Source organism: Bubalus kerabau, chromosome 7 (genome assembly GCF_029407905.1).
Source record: "Bubalus kerabau isolate K-KA32 ecotype Philippines breed swamp buffalo chromosome 7, PCC_UOA_SB_1v2, whole genome shotgun sequence".
Classification (NCBI taxonomy): Eukaryota; Metazoa; Chordata; class Mammalia; order Artiodactyla; family Bovidae; genus Bubalus; species Bubalus kerabau.
This window is the reverse complement of record NC_073630.1, coordinates 64,381,354-64,404,719: the sequence shown is the minus strand read 5'-3', so window position 1 is coordinate 64,404,719 and position 23,366 is coordinate 64,381,354. Positions and strand designations below refer to the sequence as shown.

Genomic DNA, 23,366 nt, shown 5'->3' with positions numbered 1-23,366 from the left:
ATAAACATTGCCAAAATTTAAAAAAAAATTTTCTTTGAAATGTGTCTCTATTAGGGTATGAGATTATTTTTTAATTTTATTTTTAAAATAATTTATACTCACATTCTCCATATATTTTAAATATCAATATTTAATACTCATATATTGCATTACAAAGCAATGCTCATTGGGGGATTTAATTTTCAATCTACAGATCACAGAGAGATGCTTACATAAAAAAGCACAAAGCATTCAGGAGAGAAAAAAAATATCACACAGTTCAAAGCATCAGTAACTGATGAAAATGTGACATAGAAACTGCTTCTGCACTTTAAAAAATCATCTTGGTCAAATGCCAAAAATAAAAAACTCAAAATTTCCACTAATGAGGACCAGAGCTTCAAAAATTAGCAAATCCACACTTTAAAATAGAAATGTCAAAATTCAAAAAAATGACAGCATTGAAAAATTATTCTCACTGAATAATTGACACCATACGTAAACACTGTTACTCTTCACAACAAAGAAAATCATGTGTAAAACAAAACCCTACATGACAAGCTCATTTCACTCAATTATCAAAGAGGAAAAGACAGAGGTCTTATTTTTTCAGAGAGAAATTCCATAAAAGAGATGCCTTTGGAAATAAGGTTTATTAAAGACTTGAATGTGCTTAGTCACTCAATCATGCCCAACTCTTTGCGACCCCATGGACAATAGCCCGCCAGGCTCCTCTGTCCATGGAATTCTCCAGGCAAGGATACTGGAGTGGGTTGCCATGCCCTCCTCCAGGGGATCTTCCTGACCCAGGAATCAAACCCACGTCTCCCACATCGCGGGCAGATTCTTTACTGTCTGAGCCACCATGGAAGTGGGATAAATAAAAATCTCATGTTACAGGTAAGACATTCTAAACTCAAAAAATGTATTTTCTACATATAGAAAAAGCATCTTAGACTGTGTGTTGCTGTGCTATATGAAACTATTTTACTATTTAAGAAACCTAGAAAACCATCCCTGTGACCACTGCTATTCCTCAAAAAAAAAAAAAAAAGAAAATCTAACCAAGGAGGAGCAAAGTAACCAGTGAACTTCAAGCATCCTGACTCCACCTACACTGTCCGAGTGGGTTTTATTTTTACCCTCCTCTTTCCCGTACAGGCTCTGCCCAGGATCCAGTTGCGCTGTGCCAATCTGGGTCACTCAGCCAGAGGATCAGTGGGCGACAGCCGCCAGACCCGCTTTTAGAAGCCCACATGCCTGGGGAGTGCGTGCACAGGCACAGGCGAGCATTCTCCGGCAAGCAGCAACTGTGTGGTTTTGCTATTTCTAGGCTTCAGGCTCCACAGAATACAGCCTTACCTGAGGAATATGAAATTGAGATCAGCTTATGGTGTTGGAGGATCTCATTTCTAAAATTTGTTAAAAGCGCCTCTTTTATATAATTCAGTAAAATAGTCAATGTTTACTGAATGGAAAGGAGAACTGAAGGACCCAGGTTGGACCGTTTTATGTTATTTTTTTTAGCTTTCTTAAGGCATAATTGACAAAATGACAAGATATTTTAAATGTCTGTCATGATGATCTCATACATATACATATTATAAGAGGATTCCATCTAGTTCATTAACACATTCTGTCACCTCATATATTTATATATATATATATGTTTATGTATATTATATATATAGGATTTTTTTCTGGTGAGAACATTAAGTTCTCTCTTAGCAAATCTTAACAACACAGTGTTATCAACTACAGTCACTACATTACACAGTAGATATTCATCTTACACCTGAAAGTTTGTGCCCTGTTACCACCCTCTCCACATTTCCCCCACCCTCAGCCCCTGGCAACCACTTTTCTAGTCTCCATTTTTATCAGTTCAACTTCTTTTTTTTAAGATGCCACATATAAGTTAGATCATACAAGATTTGTCTGTCTCTGTCTGACTTATTTCACTTAGCATAATACCTGCAAGGTTCCTTCATGGTTGTCACAAATGGAGAGATTTTCTTTTTTTATGGCTGACTAGAATTCGCTGTGTGTGTGTGTGTGTGCGTGTGTGTGTGTATAGATCACATCTTTTTTATTCATTCATCTCTTGACAGACACTTATTAATAGGTTGTTTCCATATCTCAGCTACTGTAAATAATGCTGTAATGAACATACAGGTGTATATATCTTTTTGAATCGGTGTTCTTATTTTCTTTGGAAAAGTACCCAGAAGTGGAATTGCTAAATCATATGGTATCTCTATGTTTAATTTTTTGAGGAACCTCCATACTGATTTCCATAGCTGCTGCACCAATGTACATGCCTACCCACAGCGCGTAAGGGATCCCTTTTGTCTACGTCCTCACCAACACTTGTTCTTTACCATCTTTTTGAGGACAGCCATCTAACAAGCATGAGGTAATGTCTCATTGTGGTTTTGACACATTTCCCTAACAGTGAGGGATGCTGAGCATCTTTGCATGTACTTATTGGCCACCTCTATGCCCTCTTTAGAAAAATGGAAAAACGTCTATTCAGTTCCTCTGCCCATTTTTTAATCAGATTGTTTGTGGTTTTACTATGGAGTTGCATGAGTTACATTACTTTTTAATCAACACTTCAAAACCAGTGTTTCACTCAATCACATCTTTACACCTCATAGAACCAACGAGGTGCTGTGTTGGCCACCTGACAGTGACATCTCTAAAACTGACCCTAATCTAGTCTTCTAAACAATCTGTTAATGCCTTTTTTAACCAATGTAGATTATAATCCCCAGCTCAGCTCCAAGAAGGAGCCACTGTTCTGAGTTTTTTTTTAACTACTTCCTTACTTTTCTCTAGTCTTGCTCCCATGAATGCACTCCTATATACTACTGAATTTTAATTAAAATGTTGGTAACATTTGTCAGTTACCAAAATGTTGGTAACATTTGTTGGCTTCCCTGTCCTTCACTATCTCCCAGAGCTTGCTCAAACTCACATCTACCTTCTTATCATCTACTTCCCCTAGATTTTCCTTTGGGGAATTCACCACTTCAATGCTGGGTAGCAGCCAGTGGTGGGGATGGACATACCATCCCTTAGTAGGGATGGGCCAAGGTGGACCCTGATTGGCTTAAGCTAATCAATTTATCTATTCCCCAGGTGATTATGAAAGAGGGACGTGTCTCCGTTCTCTGCCCAGAGGGTGTAAATAGAACAGGAGGACTGGAATTGCTCTTGCCCAGCCAAGCCCACAAGAAGAAAAACCTGGACTTTCTGGGATGGAGGAGAGCAGGCATAGATACTTAAACAAAGCCTGAGCATAAAGCCATGCAATGTACAGCACAGTTGAAAGGCCGAGAGAATGCTTGTCCTTACTGATACCATACAGCCACTGAATCAACCTCATGTGAAGTAGGAATCTACCTCCAGGCTGTCAGAAGGTCAACAAACCATCTTTTTTTTCCCTAAAGCCACTTTAGGTTGGATTTCTGTTGGTTGCAACAGATAGTTAGTTTCATTTTATGAACTAAAACACACAAAAGAATGAATAAAAAAAATTACTAAACACACTCATAAAAAGAACACATGAATAAGAAAAATTTTTGACACATTATACAATTCACAACTCCTGGTGGAAGTTAAAAGTCAGTGGTTTATCAGGGTCCATCAGGCCACCTAGGAACCAAGACCACAAAAAAATGCATTAGAATGTAGGGTTAGGGAGATGCCTGAGGCCTCATCTGGATAAAATAACTCTCCCTTCCAGGTGGCAGCAACTATCAGGCAGTATATTGGATGAAGAGATTCACTTGGGGAGTTTCTTTAAAATTACTGAAAACATGTTCAAAGCCAACACAGGCCTCCAGCATTGAGTCATCACCCACACTCCCACTTGCCCCACCTCTTCACTACTGCCCCCAACCACCAATATCCCTTAAGGTTGCCCTTGGTGAAGAGACTGGATCACACCCCATTGCGTGGTGGTTACAAGCACAGATAAAGCAGTCAGACTGCCTGGGTTTGAAGATCAGCTCCACCATCTAAAGACTGTGTGATCTTAAACAATTTATTATTTCTCTATAAAATAAGAGGGAAAAGAGTTTGCACCTAGCTTACAGGATGGTTGAGAAGCTAAATGCTCAGAATAGGGCCAGTCAGCAGTAAGTATAAATTACTGTCATGAACTATGATAATTTGAGGATGTTTACAGAAAATCTGATCCCTGCCCTCCAAGAGAGAGGCAGCAGCCCTGAGGAGCCCACATTCTGCGCCAGGCTGAGCGGCCCTACCCCCACGGCCTTCATCCTGCACCTCCCCAGGCCCGGCTCCCCATACTCCCACCTCCCAGGGCTCTTTCTCTGGAGTCTTCTCCATCCCCCAGCCTCCACCTGGAACACAGTCTCCTGCGCCTTGTTGTCTGGTCAGTCCCTACTCATCCTTTAGGTCTCAGCTTAGCAGCACTTCCTCACAGAAGCAGCCTGAGGTCCCATACACTGGAGGAGGCCTAGCCCTCTCTATGTCCACCCGACCTCCTATTCCTTTTCTGAACACACACACACACACACACACACACAGACTCCAGGGGATCTTCTCGACTCAGGGATCGAACCCACATCTCCTGCATCTCCCACACTGGCAGGTGGATTCTTCACCAGTGAGCGACCTGGGAAGGCACCTGAAGTACTAGGAACACACAAAATCTCAAAGAGCGAGCCTCGGGCGGAAAAACTGCACTATTTCACCCCTTCTCCAAAAACAGGAGGAGCTTCTCTGGGGAATGTTGTCTAAGGTCGTCTGATGGTAGGTAGGAAATGTAAAACCCCTTTAAAAGTTTCCTTATGACCCAAGATTCTAAATTCCAGCATCAGGAATTGTCCAGCTGTTGTTTTACACATCTCTGTCTCTGATCTGAGCATGTGAGTAGAGAAAGTAAGACTGCACAAAACATTAAAATCCAAATATTTCCACTATAAAACAAAGTAATTCCTGAAAAGGAATGAATAATGTCCCAAAGTAAGACAAACAACCAAAAACCTCATATATTGCAAAATCACACAGTAAAAAATAACAAGGCTGATGGAAAATTTAGAGTTGGGGCAGAAGGCTCAAGTCCCATTCAAATTTGTAACCAGACTAACAAAAACAATAAGAAGCTGAGCATTACTAGCACATATAAAAAGATGTTTTCTACTTCCTGTTATAGAATAAATGTGGGACTTGTACCAGAAAGGAGGATGGGGTCAAGAGGCAGGATGGAAAGGGTGTGAGCAAAGACTGAAGCTACTGCATTATGAAGATAAGATAAAACACAGACAGGTCTGGGAAAATCAAACTTTTTAATAAACGCAAAGCCAAATGGAGCCCAGAGTGAGAACAAGGTGCCATTGCCTCCTTGGTTCACTTAACACTAGTCTTCTTTGCTTTCAATTACTGTTAACAGGTAATGCCAAATACTAAGGTGCTAGGAAAACCTCACATGAACCATTGCAACCTGTATCTTGTAAGCATCACTCCCTATTTCCCAATTGCATATGCAATAATTCACACTACAGAAACATAAACTATAGCACAGCCAATTGTATTTGCTCAGAACACCAGGGCCCCATGCCGGGTAAGAGGGCTGAGAGTGGAGCTGCACCCAGGAAGTACCAAAAGGCTGAGCCAAGAGAAGTACCACTGCAAGGGGCATTGTTTGAAGGCCCTGGAGCCATATCAGATCAGAGTCCTGACCCATCTGCCTGCCAGCCTTAACATTAATGAAACATACTGGAATAGTCACAGCAGACACCCTTGAACTGAGTCAGAGGGCAACGGCTATCTGTGTTACCCAAGGACTAAATACAATGACAAATATAGAATACCCAGCACAATGCCTGGCAGAGATACATACTAACCACACATGCTTTTCTTCCTCCTGTTAATAATAATTTCTGGTCTAGGACCACTGAATATAGACTGGGAGCCAGATCTCAACCAAGGGAAAAGAGACTGGTAAAGAGAAAGGAAGTAAAAATAGTTCCACCCATCGGACATAGTTTATTCTGCTCCTGTAATGGTTTTTCATCACAGTCCTAACCACTCTACTGCCAAAATTTATCTTTTTAAAAGCAATGAAAGGGCTCCAGTTTCACAGAATGCACTTGGGAGTCACAGAGGTGGACCTGTTTCCTAGCAACCAACAGTATGATGCACACAGAAAATGCTCACTAAACAGCTGCTAAGGGAATGAGGAAGACAGGGGAGGGCAGGTCATCTGCTTGCTTAGATGGCTGGGATCTAAGCAAGCAGATGGTTGCTTTTACTTCTAAAGCACAGCAGTCACCAGCCCAAGCTCAAGCTCTGGAACGAAACTGCCTGGGCTCAAATCCCAGCTCTGCCACTTATTAACTATGTGACTTCAGGCAAGTCAGTAACATTCCTGTGTTCCAGTTTTCCTGTCATGTAAAATGGGCATAAAATGGTGCTTACCTGAGAAGCCCCTTATGTGCCAGGCAGAGTGCTAGGTTATATGTTATATTATATTATGCTATATCATATTACATTATATATTATAACCCAAGCACCTAGACGAGCACTGCCCTATGATGTGCTCTACAAGTGTGTTATGTTAACTATTATATTTATTTGGCACTGAACTATCTACTTTATCACTTTACATTATCACATTCCATCAACTCATGCAACATGATGAATCAGGCCTCTACTTGTCACCCACCCCTCCGATTTATGACATCTTGCAAGGTTCCTGAGGAAACAGGCGGCAACCACATCTGTTGGTTGATAACATTCAGCTCCACAAGCTCCTTTTTTCATTTTCTGTAGGAAAGGCAGAGAGGATGCCATTTCTCAGTGTTTCCATTGGGTCATGACAATGAACGCTCACAGTCATAGTCACTGATTAGTGTCAGCTGCTGGCCATTCGTTTTTGTGGGGGGCATGCTCCATTTAAAATACCTATCCAATAGGAACTTACCCAGATGACCACTATCATAAAATTCCTCCATGCTATTTCTTTACCTAGATCCTACATCAGGGGAGAGAGAGGAGGCTGCCTGACTGGTTGAGGTGGGGACACAAGGAGGAGTTGAGAGTCCAGGGGCAGAACGCTGGGAAGCAAGCATGTTTATTTCAAGAAAGGAGACAGCCGTTTGCTCTCCAGCCCCGCCGACAGGAACGCCAAGTGCAATGAGCACAGCCCTGCCCTGGTCCAACCTGAGGGGAAGGGTGGCCTCCTAAATAATTCCTTCAACTGATATCACCTACCCAAGAGCCAAGAGTGGAATCACTTTTCCAAGTGTCCAATCACTGACTGTCTCCAGGCAACTATTGGGTAAACGGCTTTTTTTAATCAGTCTTTTTAAAAAAAAAACAACACTTTGCTTCCCATCAGGGCAGCAACAGAGTCTATTTTCTCTGCCACAGCAGAGTCCAAGTGCCAATCAGGCAATCATAGCTGGGCACAGACTCACTGAGAAATCTCTTGGGCAGTGGGGAATGCAGCTCTGGGGCCCTATCAGGGAGCAGAGCAAATAAACCAAGGAGGAATGGGATGGTCACCAGGACCCACACCATGGCCACAAGAGCTCTGGGGTTTAGCAAAGTAGGCAGACCCCAAGCAACAAGATATTTGTTACAATGAAATATGACAACGTTTCTAACAGAGGTGAATTCTAAATGTCAGGTATGCACAGAGGATTAGTGGGCTTAGAGGAATCAGGGAGTCTGTCTCAGAAGCAGTCATAGTTAAGCCCTGTCTTAGAAGGATTTGTCCCTGGGGAAGTGGAGAAGGGGCATTCCAGGGTACCCCTACCTGAACCACCATTCTCCCCTTTCTCCTGAGGACCAGAACCCAGATTATTACCTGGGAATACCCACCTTCCCCTGCAATCAAGAAAGGTCATATTACTGAAATCCCAGGCAATAAAATAGAAGTGTCAGAAAGAATTGTCAGAAAGGCATCTCATATGGGAAGGATGCACTCTTCATTTTCCCTTTCCCCACCCTGCTTCCTGGAAAGGTGACATCATGGTGCACCTCCAGCAGCCATGCTGGACCATACGGAAGGAGGAGGGGCAGGGTCTGGAGATGATGGGTTTGAGTGTTAAAAGAAATCCAAGTCACAGGGTTTACAACTACTGGGGCTCCCAGATGACCTGCAACTTTACTAGTTTATTAAGCACCTTCTTTTAGAGGAATTTGGGGGACAAGTTCCCAAAACAGAGGACATCTGTGGGCCACAGCCCAAAGTCTCACACAGAATTGCTCTGCTTACTCACTAAAAAGTAGGCAGGTTTCCTCCAGTCCCTTCTCACCTCAGACCAGAGTGCAGGTTCTACAGACCCTATTCTGTGGAAGAATTTTAATCCCAGAGTCCAAGTTCAAATGTAAATCCCAAAGTTCTCTCTGCCATTTCTTCTAGAAGAGGGTCTCTTGATTTACTGTGCCTTGATCCTAAGCGCTCCAGTCAACCATCATGCAAACCCTACTCTGAGTGGCCTGCAAGAATATTCAAGCACTTATGACTCAGCTCCCTTCTCCACCTGCTCTCCTGCACACAAGCCTTCAACACACTTGGAGAACTGTAAGAGCATAAAAGCATGTAAGCCCTTATCTCAATAAATTAGCATCATTCTAATTCCCCTCTCAGCACCCATCGATGGTCGTAGCTTAAACATTACTTCCACTATGAGCCCTTGCCTGCTTAAAGTTATTTTCTCTTAAGTCCCTCATTCTTTGCTGTCCTAACAATTATCCCAATTTGTTGTTATGAATTTACTGTTAAGCTCAATGCCCACCACGTCTACTACAATGGGTATTTCCTGTGGACAGGAATGAATCATGCTTACTTCGTTCACCATCTAACCTTGGTTCTCAGCATGATGCCTGGTGCATGGTTAAAGCTTAGCTAATACTTTTCAGGACATGAATTTTAAAATCCGCTTAAAACACTTTCACACATTAATGCTTATCTTCACCATTAATGCTTATTTTTAGTATTCACACTGAAGCAAACTTACAAGTGAAGGGCTTCCCTGGTGACTCAGTGGTAAAAGTATCCACCTGCCAATGCAGGGAACGGGGGTTCAATCCCTGGGTCGGGAGGATTCCCCTGGAGAAGGAAATGGCAACCCACTCCAGTATTCTTGCCTGGGAAATCCCATGGAGAGAGGAGCCTGGTGAGCTACAGTCCTTGGGGGGTGGGGGGGGGGTCTCAAAAAGTTGGACATGACTGAGCTCACACGCACCAACTTATGAGTGACCACCACGTATCCCAAATAATTATGTTCATATTTTAAACCATCTGACTGAACCTATCCCAGGCTTCATTCAGTTTCCTATTAGAATAAAATAATTCTTTGAATACTATTTTTAAAAATACTTCTTAGGAGAGGAAAAGAGAGCCATCTACTCCACAATAAATAAATTCAATTCCTCACTTAGTGTCCCACTAGGTAAAAAATAAGGCTGAGGACTTTTTTATAACAGTATTGGGAGGTAAAAATAAAAAAGCCACAAGCCCATCTGCCCTTGACCTTTATTAAAAAGAAAAACAAGTGCAGGTCTATTCTTGCATGGTCTCCTAATGGGCTATTTAGGGATAGATGGGTGGGGTACCTCCCTAACTGCTAAGGTTGACCAGGAGACTGAGTTGCCTCCAACAACGGCTGTACATGTCACAGTCAGAACGCAGAGCCATGGAAACACGGAGCTTTCTCAGTCTAACCAATATTTTATCCTTAAGGTCCCAGCATAGATAAAAGGATACAGTTTTGTTGATAGTATAAGTTTAGTGCGAAAAGGTATCAGCCAAGATATTCCTTAGGTGCATGCTGTATGACTACTTACTTCCCCTTGGTTTTTCCCCTTATGCCAAACATAATTCTCCAAGATTCTATGGCCACACCATCAGGGTTAGCTAGCTGCATGAGGACATCTCTTTGGGAGTGTTGTTTTCAACACTGCAAACATGGAATTTTACCACAGCAGAACTGAACTCCATGACATCATTCTGCCTTGCAGAGAGAGATATGACATCTCCCCATGTCCAGGCAGAAGTCTTTCCAATGTTCCATCGTTTTTTTTTTTTAAGGACTATTTTTTTCCTGTATCATCTAGTAACCCTCTAATTGAGGCCATTTTTATATTTCTGAATTACTTAAAAACAAAGTTCTATTATCCCTTCCTCATTTGACTGCCCTGAAGTCATCCTTTTTCCCTCTTATCCTCCCCCCACCAAAAGACCCTGATACCTTTCATTTGCTTCAAAAGTAAACACACACACACACACATGCTTAGGAAAAGATGCGGGGAAGTACTATAAATTGTATTGCATGGTTTTCTAAATCACAAAAGAGTGAACTGACCTTGAAAAAAAAAAAAAAATCTAGGTCCAAAGAGTAGTTTAGTCAAAAATCAACCACTGTTAAGTGATCCAGTCCTCAATCAGGAAAATAAAGGCCAAAATGACCTAGGTTAAAATGGAATGTAGGTGACAAGCCAAGACGCCCAGAAGTCACAGAACTGCTTAGTCAGACCCTTCAGTTCTTGAGAGTGGTCTGGGACAGCTGCAGGAGAGGCTGCCACGCTCCTCTATTGGAAGCTCCTGCCTCTTGGCTGAACTCAACAACAAAACTGCTCCCAGGTGAGCTCCTGTCCAGATGGGAGAACTCTCAGGTGAGAGTGAAGGAGCTTGGTAAAGCCTCAGACAGACACGCCAACGGTGCTTCAACACATCAGCTCAGGGAAGAGAGAGCCCTTTGTGCCCGTATTTGGAGCACAGAACAGATCCCGGGGGTATCAGGTCTTTACTCAAACTCTCTGGGGAAGGGAAAGTATGGAATAATGCACCTGCTCACCTGCTCAAGCACACATGGACTATGCATTCATCGCCAGATGGAACAGCCATTGGAGGTAAAAACCATAACAAGACAGCCATGGTCCCTAACATCACGTTGCTGTTCAGTCACTCAGTCGTGTCCAACTCTTTGCAACCCCAGGGACTGCAGCACACCAGGCTTCCCCGTCCTTCACTACCTCCCAGAGTTTGCTCAAACTCATTTCCATTGAGTCAGTGGTGCCATCCAACCATCTCATCCCCTGTCGCCCCCTTCTCTTCTTGCTCTCAATCTTCCCCAGCATCAGGTCTTTTCCAATAAGTCTATTCTAGAATATCCATCCTCTTAAGAAACCACATGTTAATGAATCAGCAAGCTTTAAAAAAAAAAATTTTAAATGCATCACTTACCTATTAGCCACTTGCCCTAATAAAAGTTCAATGGAGTGCCTGGGGGCTGTAACAACAGGAGACAGAAACCAGAGTCTAGCAGTCATGCATTGCAGACAATTCCAACGCCCCTCTCCACCTTAGCAAAGTGAGGTTGAAGGCAGCCAGCAAAGGCATGGAGCCTGATTCCTCTTGCCTGAGGGCCATGGTAGCACCACCAACTTGGTTTCCCACCCCCTCCTTCACCCAACATAAGGTCCGTGCCGGCAAGGACAACCCCTCAGTCCTGGTAGTGGAAAGGTGTAAACTATGAAGATAAGCAAACTAGGGAGCTGCAGCTTCTGAAATCCACATTATGACTCAAAAAAAAAAAAAAAATGACAGGGGTGGGGGGACCTCTGCACAGTCAGAGGAACAGGAAACTCAGTCCTTACAGGAATTTTCACACATGGTCCTAAACACAGAAAGCAATATAAAGGATATGAGCCTACAATCCCACTCCTGGGCATCTACCTACATAAAAACATACTTTGAAAAGATACGTGCATCCCCAATGTTCACAGCAGTACTATTTATAACAGGCAAGACATGGAAACAGCCTAAGCGTCCATCGACAGAGGAGTCGACAAATAATATGTATGCACATGTGTGTATATATGTACACACACGCACGTATACATACACATGGTGGACTATTAGTCATAAAAAAGAATGAAATAATGCCACTTCCAGCAACATGGACGGACCTAGAAATTATCATACTAAATGAAGTAAGCCAAATAAGACAAATACCAGATATCACTTATATGCAGAATCTAAGCCTTTGAACAGTGGTGTTGGAGAAGACTTTTGAGAGTGAGTCCCTTGGACTGCAAGGAGATCCAACCAGTCCATCCTAAAGGAGATCAGTCCTGGGTGTTCATTGGAAGGACTAATGCTGAAGCTGAAACTCCAATACTTTGGCCACCTCAGGCAAAGAGTTGACTCACTGAAAAAGACCCTGATGCTGGGAGGGATTGGGGGCAGGAGGAGAAGGGGACAACAGAGGATGAGATGGCTGGATGGCATCACTGACTCGAAGCACATGAGTTTGAGTAAACTCTGTGAGTTGGTGATAGACAGGGAGGCCTGGCGTGCTGCAATTCATGGGATCGCAAAGAGTCAGACACGACTGAGCGACTGAACTGAACTGAAAGAAAGGATACAAATGAAATTATTTAGTAAACAGAAATAGACTCACAGACACAGAAAACAAACTTACGATTATCAAAGTGGGAGAGAAAGGTAAATTAGGAGTTTGAGATTAAAATATATACACTGCTATATATAAAATAGATAACCAACAAGGACCTGTACAGTACAGGAAACTATACTCAATATCTTGTAATAACCAATAATAGAAGAGAATGTAAAAAAAGAACATGCATATGTATAACTGAAACATGTTCCTGTACAACTGAAACACAACATTGTAAATCAACCATATTTCAATTAAAAAATATTTTAGAAAGAGAATAAGGACTACAACGTCAGACAGCCTGAGTTTTGAATCCTAACTCTAACCAGAACTTCTTGAAGAGGTGAACCTAGGCAAGACTCCTAATTCCTGGAAGCCTTAATGTTTTCAACTGCAGATTTTGGGTATCTGGGTGCATATACTTGTAGATATTAAAAAAAGATGCTTCAATTAAAGTTCTAGTTTGCCACTTGTTACTTTGGGCAAGATATTTTCTCACCTTTAAGTGGGGATAATAACAGTACTTACTTAGAAGAGACTAATGCCTACCTTGACTTTTTCACCCTGTCCCTGACATTGAGTAAGCACTCAAAAAATATCAACTTTTATCATCATGAGCATCGGTTTCACCACCATCATGATCATGTTAGCCCTAGCTATGACATTTTTAAGTTTCAGAATAGTCCAAAGCAAAAAGAGAAGCTGCCAGGCCCATTTCCAGGGGCTGCCTGGCCCCACCTGGCACTGACTGCCACAGAATCACTGGCCAGATGTCTGCATCATGGTTCCATTGTCATACATCAGTAGAGAGCCGGGGGCCCAGAGAATCCGTTCCTGGGGACACAGGCCCCGTCCTACCCCTTCTTGGTGGCCAGAGCTCAGTCTGCTCATTCGGAGCTTGCCTGATACAAACTTGGTTTCCAGGGAGATGCTGGGGCCAGAAAAGCCAGCTCTGCCTCGCACTCCACTTCCCCTTTCCCCAAATCTGTGGGACCTCACTGTTCTCCTGCCATGAGACAGCTCCGCGCCATAGCAGCCCTTGTATACAAACAGGCCAGACTATTTGAATGTCCTTGTGACAATGATGCTGCCTGCTCTCATTTCTGTATCTATTCCAACCACTACTCTTTTCCTGATCTAGCCAGAAAAGTTTTCCTTCCTCTTCCCTAGCTCTCCGGGCCAAGTAGAGAACCACATGCCATGTTAAATCTTTGTTGTAGTAAAAGGATGTAAGAGTCATCAAGTCCCAACAGAGAAGGAGAATTAGAATGACTGTATAACTTGTGACATATGTTCATTGGTCATCACATCCCAAATGTCATGTTGCTGCTGCTAGGCTGCTAAGTCGCTTCAGTCGTTTCCGACTCTGTGCGACCCCATAGACGGCAGCCCACCACGCTCCTCCGTCCCTGGGATTCTCCAGGCAAGAACACTGGAGTGGGCTGCCATTTCCTTCTCCAATGCATGAAAGTGAAAAGTGAAAGTGAAGTCACTCAGTCGTGTCCGACTCTTAGCGACCCCAATGTCATGTTACTGGCCACCAAATGCTACATTCTCTCAAAGGCTACACATAAATTCTCCCACTGCCAAACAACACAACAGTTTTCAGTCTTGGAGAGCTAAGGTACCCTCAGTGCTTTTAATCTTCAAAATCAGGTCCCAGTTGAATCAGAAAACAATTCTGTATCAGCAGGGGAAAATGACCCAAAATGAAGAACTGATCCCTTCCAGCCCTAGTTCCTACTTACGTGAAATATGGATTAGGTCACAAATGAGATTATATTCAGCACCAAGCCCCATAGGCATGTCATGATTAAAGTTAAAGGAGTCCAGAAACATCTCAAGTTAAGAAGTAAGGCTGAGTTGGGTTGAAATTACCCCTCCTTAAAGGCCTGGCAACTTGTTCCAGATCACAACTGAAACCAAGTTGAAGCAACATCTGTTTCTCCAATAAGTATTTGGCATTGCAGAGAATAACTATAGATTAGAACAGATAAATATTGTTGTGGGTGGAGAGGCAAAGGTCAGGAGGGGAACCAAGAAAATTCAAATCATCTACCTGGTAACAAAGCCCTGTAACTTAACAAATACCATCATGGGCGTTGGCAGTGGGGGGCAGTGGGAGAAAGAGGAAAAAGAAGTGAGGAAGCAGGAAGGAAAATAAATGGGGGACTTATTCTTTTTCTAGAGGGCACTGACACAACTTCAATTAACAAAACACTGCTATACTGGAGATGACTATTCAGACAACTGCCGTTTGTATAACGATTTAATGTTGGATTGTCTTCAAGAGGAGGAAAACTGAGCATCCTGCTTGGAGTCTAATAAAGACTTTAAAGGCATTAAACTTAAATAGTCAACATAATATTGAGGAATAATTTTCTAAGCCTCATTGGACTATCAGGGTCATCTTATCAGTAGATGTTACTGGTTCTCCTCTGAAGCCTCAATCTCTCTTAGCACAAGTTAGAATAACACACAGCACCTACTTAACTTTGAGACCAGCTATCTGGCGTTCATAAGGTAAGACAATAGAATGAGATGGGTAGATAACTGAATTCTATTTTTTACACTAAAAACTCAGGGTTCTAAAGATTTTCTTTCAAACTCAACGGCAGGTGTTGTTAACAATAGGAACAACAGTAATAGCAATAACAGTAGCGTTAATAAAGGTAGCAGTGGTGATGGTAGTATTCTCATAGTAATGATAGTACTGATATTAATAGCAGTAGTGATATCATGGCAAAAATAATAATAACTTTTACTTATGCAGCACTTCCTAAAAGCCAGGTACTAGTCTAAGCATCTTAAATGTTATTAACTTACTTCATTCTCACAGCACTCCTTTCAGATAGGTAATCTATTATTAGTATCCCTGTTTTACAGCCACTTTCAACAATATCTCTGTTATTTTTCTAGAGCTAGCTTTCAAAGAAACGATTTAGAACCAAAAGGAGAGGAAACACAGCCTTGTCCAATGTCACACAGCTGGAAGGCAGTACACCCAGGATGCTAACCTAGGCTGCCCAGCCCCAGAGCCTGACCTCTGACCACTGTGCTGCACTTGCTGCCGCTTTGCTTAGGACGCTCTGCTAGAAAAGGAATGTGCAAGGAATTTAGACCCCTGCCTGCTGGTAGCCTGAGTTAATGCTTAAAGTTCACTGTTTCCTTCAGGAGTCTCCCCAATGCCACATTAAGACACGTAGCCTGCTCCGACAGCTATAAAAAGTCACTGAAAGTGTTAGGGAACTATTCCCACTTCCCACCACCCCACCCCCACCCCACCCCACCCCTCCCCTGGGCCTATGACCTCCATCGAGGCCTTCACCTTTGCCAGCCAAGGCAGAGGCTAGGGGTGGGGTGAGGTTGGGGCATGGTTCCCAGGCCACCGTTTCCTGCCCAGTAACACAGCCCTCAAATAGCCAAGGCTGCAGGCCGAGAAATTCCTCACTAACAAGTTATCTCCTGGAGCTTGTTCCCTGAGCCTTTATTAAGAATGAACAGTTTTCAAGCCCAATCCTTGACTTAAGGAAGACCAGGGACTGAAGAGAAGAGACAAGTTGCAAAGTTTGTTTATTAACCTGCTACACCCAAGGGAACATTTTTTTTGAAAAGGTGAAATTCCTGACTACTCAAAAGAAAAAAAAAAGCCTGTGGGAAATTTAATCACCAGCTGAACAAAAGTGAAAAACAAAGCCCTACCAATGAGGGTGTTGCCAAAGACAATGGGGCCCCTAAAGGAGATGCAATTGTCTCCAGATAACAGTCCCCCTGGGAATTCAGCTCACACTAAGTACTACATTATTGCTATATTAGCTGAGGAATCTTTGTTCACTGGGCAACTGGGCGCAGAACCATCTGTTACTGCCGCTGGGTTCCCCCCCCCCCGCTTTGCAGACAGGGCATTTACATTTAAAGAGGAACCTCCGGGAAGGAAGACGGGCAGTCTCTACCTCTCTGGAGCAAACACCTTTTTATACAGCCTGGGAGGGGAAGCTCTCCTTTCCTTGAAACCCAACTCCGTGATTGAAAGGAGATAGGCCACTTCAATAATGCACATGCACAGAGCCACGGCTGCTTCATCCTAAAGCCACGCACTGCCCGCTGTGGCTTTCACATTCTTAAGTTGGTAGTTCTGGTAAAGCATCAAGAACAATGTCCAACTGTCTATAGGGCCCAATAGGGCTCAGCTTTCTTAAGGAAGCCCTTCTTTTTAAAAAATCTGTGGAACCAGGACAAAAGCAGATATTCTGCGCTGCATAATATTTAGCTTGAAATATACCACCACTTAAAAACAGACTGTGACCTGGATGGAAAATGTTTTAGATCATGACCTAGGTGAGGGGCTATAGTACTGTATGGGCTTCCCTGGTGGCTCAGTGGTAAAGAATCCACCTGCCAATGCAGCGCAGGTTTGATCCCTGGGTCAGGAAGATTCCCTGGAGAAGGAAATGACAACTCACTCCAGTATTCCTGCCTGGGAAATCCCATGGACAGAGGAGCCTGGTGGGCTAGAGTCCATGGGGTTGCAAAGAGATGGACATGACTGAGCAACTAAACAACAGCATAGTACTACTATATACCTAGGTCAAAATTCACGGAGGTGTGCACTTAGGAAGTATACACTCTCCTGTGTGTAACTATACCAAAATACATTTTTTTTTCAAGTACAGTACGTCCGTGTTACAATTAATGAAATTGGGAATAAACCACTTGCCTTCAAGAACTGTAAAGTGTTCTGCTCTTATCCTTCCCTTCATCACCATCCACATCAAAAATCTCTCCTGAGAATTTTAAAGTTCAAGAACAAGAAAAACACAATTCTCCAACTCTCAGCCAAGCCCGTGACTACAAATGCTTCCTGGATGTCCTATGAACCCAAGTATGAAGCACAGAGAAAGCACCTGTCACAGGCCAAGCTGTGCCAGCCACATATCACAGACAAAAGTCACAGTCTTTTTCTCATCTGGTCATGAGCCATCAAATTATGAGAGACATGATTGGGGCTTATAGCAACAGAGCTTTGAGTTTATTCTTCTGTTTTTGTTTGTTTTAACCCTATTTTTAAATAGATCTTTCTAAACTCTGACCGAAGCAACTTAGCAACAGCAGCAGCAAACTCTGCCTAACACTCTTGCTTCCTTGAAGCAGGTTAACCTGGTAAGGTGCAGGCCTCTGGCTGGGGCATTAGAGCAGCATTAAGTGGTTTCCTCAGGCAGTTCAGCAGATTTCAATCTGTACAACAGCATCGAGACGTGCGTGCCACAGGGGGGTGTCTCTAAGTGACCGTCTGAGTAATAACAGGCTTCACCATTACCGGATCATGACTTAGCGGTACAGTTCTTCCTTTGAACTACCAGGGAGGGTGAGCTGCCCGTCCCTGAGGAAAACAGGGTGAAATTAGCCTCCCACTAAGCTTCAAGAAAGGCTGCCTGCCGAAACAGAGGCTCACTGCATAGATCATAGGGGGTCACCTTTACCCCCTCGCGCCCTCCAAGCGTCCTAAGCCCCGCAGACACGGCATTTCGGAGCGCGGGGCCACCAAGCTGCGTCTACAGATAGACATCGACAATCAGGATCGCCCGGCGAGCGCTTCCTGGACTGAGCCAGCCGAGAGCTCCAGTGATTTCCCTGGCCTGCCACCGAGCCATTTAAGAAGTGAAATATGCCAACGGGGCCAGGAACCGACACCTCTGGGATGGAGAGGGGACTGCCAATAAATGGGCAACGTCTATGCAAATGGTGCATTCGCAGGTGGGTCTTGCAGGCTCCCGGGCCCTCTGTGCTGTGCCAGCCTCACACCTGACCCGGTGCCAGGAATACAACCAGAGGCTCCGGTGGGTGTGCGATTCCGTGAGACATTAACAACTCCGCTCCGGAAGAACGGGGAGGGGGGCTCGGGGCGGATGTAGGACGGGGAGCAGGACTCCCGAAATGCGACGTCCACAAGGACTCCGGGGGCTCCCGCCTGATGCGCCTCTGCGGCGCTTCTGCTCTCACTGCGCTTCCCCGGGCAGCGCCTGGAAGCGGCAGGAGCTGAGATTTGCGCGACTGGCGGGCAGGAGGGATGGAAGCGCAGGGCACCGCTTCCCGCCCCCGACACGCACAGCTAGACCGCAGTGTCCTCCCTATGCGCCCACCCTCGCCCGAGACTCCAGCGCCAAAGCGTCTTGGGGGTCGCAGCTCGCTTGAGGCCCTGCCGGCTGACCGGGAGCAGCCGGTAAAAGAAAGCGAGGGGTGGGGGAGGCGAGACCAGACCTGTCGTCCTGGCGTGTGCGGGTCGGCGGCTCCGGGCTGCCCCTACCAGGCCGCCCGCCCGCCCGCCGCGGGGTACCTACCTCGATCCACTTCTGCGCCTCGGAGAAGGCGGGCTCGGGGGGCGGCTCGGGCTGCAGGGGCTGGAGGGCTTCCAGACCGAGAACGGGACAAGCCATTTGCGAAGCCCCGCGTCCACTCGAGCGCCGGGCCGCCGGGATGAGGACGGCCGCCGCCGCCGCTGCTGCCGCCGCCGCAGGAGCGCGCTCCCCGCCCCTTCCCGCCCGCCCGCTCTCCTCCCCGGCCCGCCCCGCCCCCGCGCGGCGCAGGTCCCGGAGGAGCGCCGCGCTGCCGCCGACCACGCCGCCGCAGCTGTTCCCCGCGCCGCCCGGCTTGGCCGCGCTGTGTGTCCCCGCCGGAGCGAGCGCCCGGGTGCCGGGAGCTCCCTCTCCACCCCACCCCACCCCCACCTCTGCGGGCTCCGCACCACCCCCTCCCGGGCGGGGGTGTCAGCCACCGACTAAAAATAACCGAGAGTGAGCGCTGAGTATCTCCCTCCCCTTCCCGCAACGCGACCCGGAGAGAGATTCGGCCAGCCGCCCCGCATGTCCCCGCGCCCCACTGGCTGCGGAGGGGCCAGCAAGTCGGGCGGCACCTGGCAGACGCGCGGCCAGCGCGGCGCACGCGTCCCCGGGGGAGCCCGCGCTGCCGCAGCGGGGCAGTGGCCGCCCGCACCTGCCGCACCCCGCGCCAACCCTAGCTACGGAAGTGGGGGGAAAGACGGGCAGCCCTCTGACCCCGTGCCAGGGATGTTCAGTCGCCTGATCTTTCTGTAAGATAAAGAAGATAAACGACCCTTTATAAACCTTTGTCTCTCCAGGCAAGCTACCTGTGTTGATTGATTTAACTCATCTTTATTGTGCACCTACTATGTGTCGGGACTACAAAGATGAAAAAAGAGAAGGGAAGGGAGGGGAGAGGAGGGGAGAGGAAGAACTGAGGAGTTTTGGCGCTCAAAATAATTACGTTCTAGAGGAAAAGGGATAAAAAAGAAGATAATGGTGGCGAGTAATACATGCTAAACAGTTAGGAGAAGATAAACTATGACCTGGGAAGAGGATATTGCTAACTTCAGATTGACTCTCCACCTTCACCTGGGAGGCTGACCTGTGGGTCCAGGCTCTGATAATGGGAGGGAGGGCAAGAGGTCAGCAGGCTGGAGGAGAAGGCCGTGGGGATGTTTTAGGTACATCTTACTGCAGAAGGCTAGGGGATTGGCTGCTCTGCTCCACTCTGAGGAAGGTTGCAAGGCTGGGGCCCCTCCTTAAGTTCTCTGACAGTCCCCTGTCTCTTGTTGCACCCCACTTCCCCAGGCCCACTCCCCATCTCATTCTGGTGTCTGGCCTGCCCACTCCCTGATAATTGTCTCTTTTACTTATTTAGCTGAGTGGGGATCTTAGTTCCAGCAGGCAAGATCTTCGATCTTCTTCATTGGGGTCATGTGAGCTCTTTAGTTGCAGTATATGGGATCTAGTTCCCTGACCAGGGATGGAACCCTGGCCCCTTGCATTTGGAGCACAACGTCTTAGCCACTGGACCACCAGAGAAGTCCCTAATGGTCTCAATTAACTCTTCTCAGCCACCTTTATTTGAGCATGCCTTCTGTTATGCATGAGAACCCGACTGATGACCAAGGAAAGTTTTTCTGTCAAGATGACATGATGAGGTGACATGAATGAGAAAGATGATAGCCATGCAAAAAACTGGAGAAACATTTCCAGATAGGTGCAAAGGCCTTCAGATAGATATAAGTTTGGTGGAGGTCATAGGCCTACAGAAGACCAGTGTGACTGGAGTGTGTTGAGGAAAGAATCAGGTGGAAAAAACAGCATGGGAGAGACGGGTGAGAAGCAGGGTGTCAGACCACAGTGGACAGAGCAAGAAGTCCCTGGGTGTCTCAGCAGCTAAGTGTCTTTCCTGTTCAGAGTCCCAAGTTTCATCTTTGTCCAATTCTGCTGTTGTAATAGGGGGATGAAACAAAAGAGCAGGCCTGAAATTCCACTGTTACTGGCTTTGGAGTCAGACAGGCTTCAGTTTATTTACTTTTAGAACACTTATATGGTGCTTGAATTGTGCCAGGCACTGTTTTAAGTGCATTACAAATAATTGACTAATTCATTCCCTATTCCAACCCTGTGAGATAGACTATTACCATTCCTAGGAAAAAACCAGGGGACAGAGAGGGGTGCCGCACAGCTGGTGAGCAGTGAAGCCCTGATTCAAGCCCAGACAGCCTGGCGCCAGATCTACTCTTAACTGCACACCAAGCCGCCTTACCAGTCCCAGTCCAGGCTCTGCCGCTTACAATATGTGCCTCAGTTTCCTCATCTCAAATGAGGTTGACATGGCAACATTTCAGCAAATCATTGTGAGGAGCAAACAGGAGTTCTGAATGTGAAAGAACCAAAACCGTGCCTGGCATGTAATTAGTGCTCAGCACAAGCCAGCTGACCAGAAAGAACGAGAGGAAGGAGAAATTATAAAAAAGAGTGAAGACGGCAAGCAGAGGAAAAGGGTTAGTAAAATACAGTCAGAAGGTGACTTTGTCTCCATGAAGAAACATGGTGAAGTGAATAATTGAGAAAATGATCCATCACACTGCTACGAAATGCCCCTTTAGGCAGATGCCACTGCATGGAGTGACTAGGAGTTGGGAAAGCCCGATGACCCGAATGACATAGCTGAATCCATGGAAAACAAGCGTTAGGAGTAAACCCACCATATCTCTGAAGTATCTGCTATCACAATTGGTATTCAAACTAAAGCATATTTTTTTTTTCTTTCAGTGCAAATACTTTTTAAGTCTTTTAAGGTTTATAATCACAAAGTAACATTTGTTTTTCCTGAACTCTATTACCAAAAACAAAGTCACATAAGTTACCAAAGGACTTTAAGGACTTAAAACTATAATAGAATTCAAACCTAGTTCCATTATCAATAATACTTACAAATCATTGCTAAGCACCTATTATGTGTAAGAGATTGTACTAGCATCACATGAATCCACAAAGGGATTTCATTTCTGTATCGTCTATTTTTCATATATAAAAGTAATATGTGCCAGTCGGAAAAAAATCTGAAAAATATAATGAAGAAAACTAATCTGGAGGAAACCCTGCTGCTACTGCTAAGTCACTTCAGTCGTGTCCGACTCTGTGCGACCCCATAGACAGCAGCCCACCAGGCTCCCCCATCCCTGGGATTCTCCAGGCAAGAACACTGGAGTGGGTTGCCATTTCCTTCTCCAATGCATAAAAGTGAAAAGTGAAAGTGAAGTCGCTCGGTCGTGTCTGACCCTCAGCGACCCCATGGACTGCAGCCTACCAGGCTCCTCCATCCATGGGATTTTCCAGGCAAGAGTACTGGAGTGGGGTGCCATTGCCTTCTCCAGGAGGAAACCCTACAATTCAGAAATCATTGCCACTATTTTGGGGATGTGAAGCAACATTTGATCAGAAAAAAAAAAAACAAAAAAACTGTAAGACAAAATACTGTATAATAAATGCCAAATGAGGGATATAAGGTATTTGAAGAGCATGGATTTTGGTGGGGGAACAGGTTTCTTAAAGTATCATTCATGTACCATACAATCCACCCACTTAGAAGTATCATTCACATACCATACAATCCACCCCTTGGAGTGTATAGTTCAATGTTTTTTAGGTATATTCACAGAGTTGTGCAACCATCACCACATTAATTTTGGAGCATTTTAATCCCTCCAAAAAGAAACTGCATACCCTTTAGCAGTCATATCCCTAACCTCCCATGTTCCCAAGACGTGGCAACCACTAATCCACTTTCTGTCCCTATAATATTGATTATTCTGGAAATTTCAAATAAATGGAATCATACATTATGTGGTCCTCTGTGTGTGGCTTCTTTCACTTGGCAGAATGTTTTCAGGGTTCATCCATGTGGCAGCATGTATCAGTACTTTATTCCTTTATATGGACAAATATTCAGTTGATGAAAAAGTAATTGGGGTTTCAGACCATGAATTTTAAATCATTATAACTAGGCTCAAACACATCTTTATTAATCAAAATAGGAATGATTACAATCGACATATTTTTGCCAACAAGAAATAAGTTGTTTTATTCCTGTAGCATAAAAAGTTCGTGTTTCAGGATTCCAGGAACTCTTGGAAAGCATTTTCTGCCTCCTGTTGGTTGTGGAAGCATTTTCCCTGCAAAAAGTTGCTGAGATGCTTGAAGTAGTAATAGTCAGTTAACAAGAAGCCAGGTGAATATGGCAGATGAGGCAAAACGTCATTGCCCAATTGGTTCAACTTTGAAGCATTGGTTGTGCGACATGCGGTTAGTCGTTGTCATGGAAAAGAATAGAGCTCTTTCTGTTGACCAATGCTGGCTGCAAGCGTTGCAGTTTTTGGTGTATCTTTTCAATTTGCTGAGCATACTTCTCAGATGTAATGGTTTCGCCAGGATTCAGAAAGCTGTAGAGAATCAGATGGGTACTAGACCACCAGCAACCTTGACATTTTTTGGTGCAAGTTCGGCTTTGGGAAGTGCTTTGGAGCTTCTTCTTGGTCCAACCGCTAAGCTGGTGGTCACCAGTTATATAAAATACACTTTTTGTCACACATCACAATCTGATGATGAAATG

At 44.9% G+C, this 23,366-nt stretch overlaps 1 protein-coding gene across 17 annotated transcripts in view; it reads right to left on the bottom strand.

Moving 5' to 3' along the window:
• Nucleotides 1-18,956, bottom strand: part of LIMCH1 (LIM and calponin homology domains 1) — a 348,742-nt gene extending 329,786 nt beyond the window's left edge. For all 17 annotated transcript variants that reach the window (XM_055588395.1, XM_055588396.1, XM_055588397.1 and 14 more), the window contains exon 1: nucleotides 18,764-18,956. In XM_055588395.1, the coding sequence (XP_055444370.1) occupies nucleotides 18,764-18,859 (96 nt within the window). In that variant the 5' untranslated portion in view covers nucleotides 18,860-18,956. The remainder of the gene's footprint in view (nucleotides 1-18,763) is intronic.
• Between the last annotated feature and the right edge of the window lie 4,410 nt (nucleotides 18,957-23,366).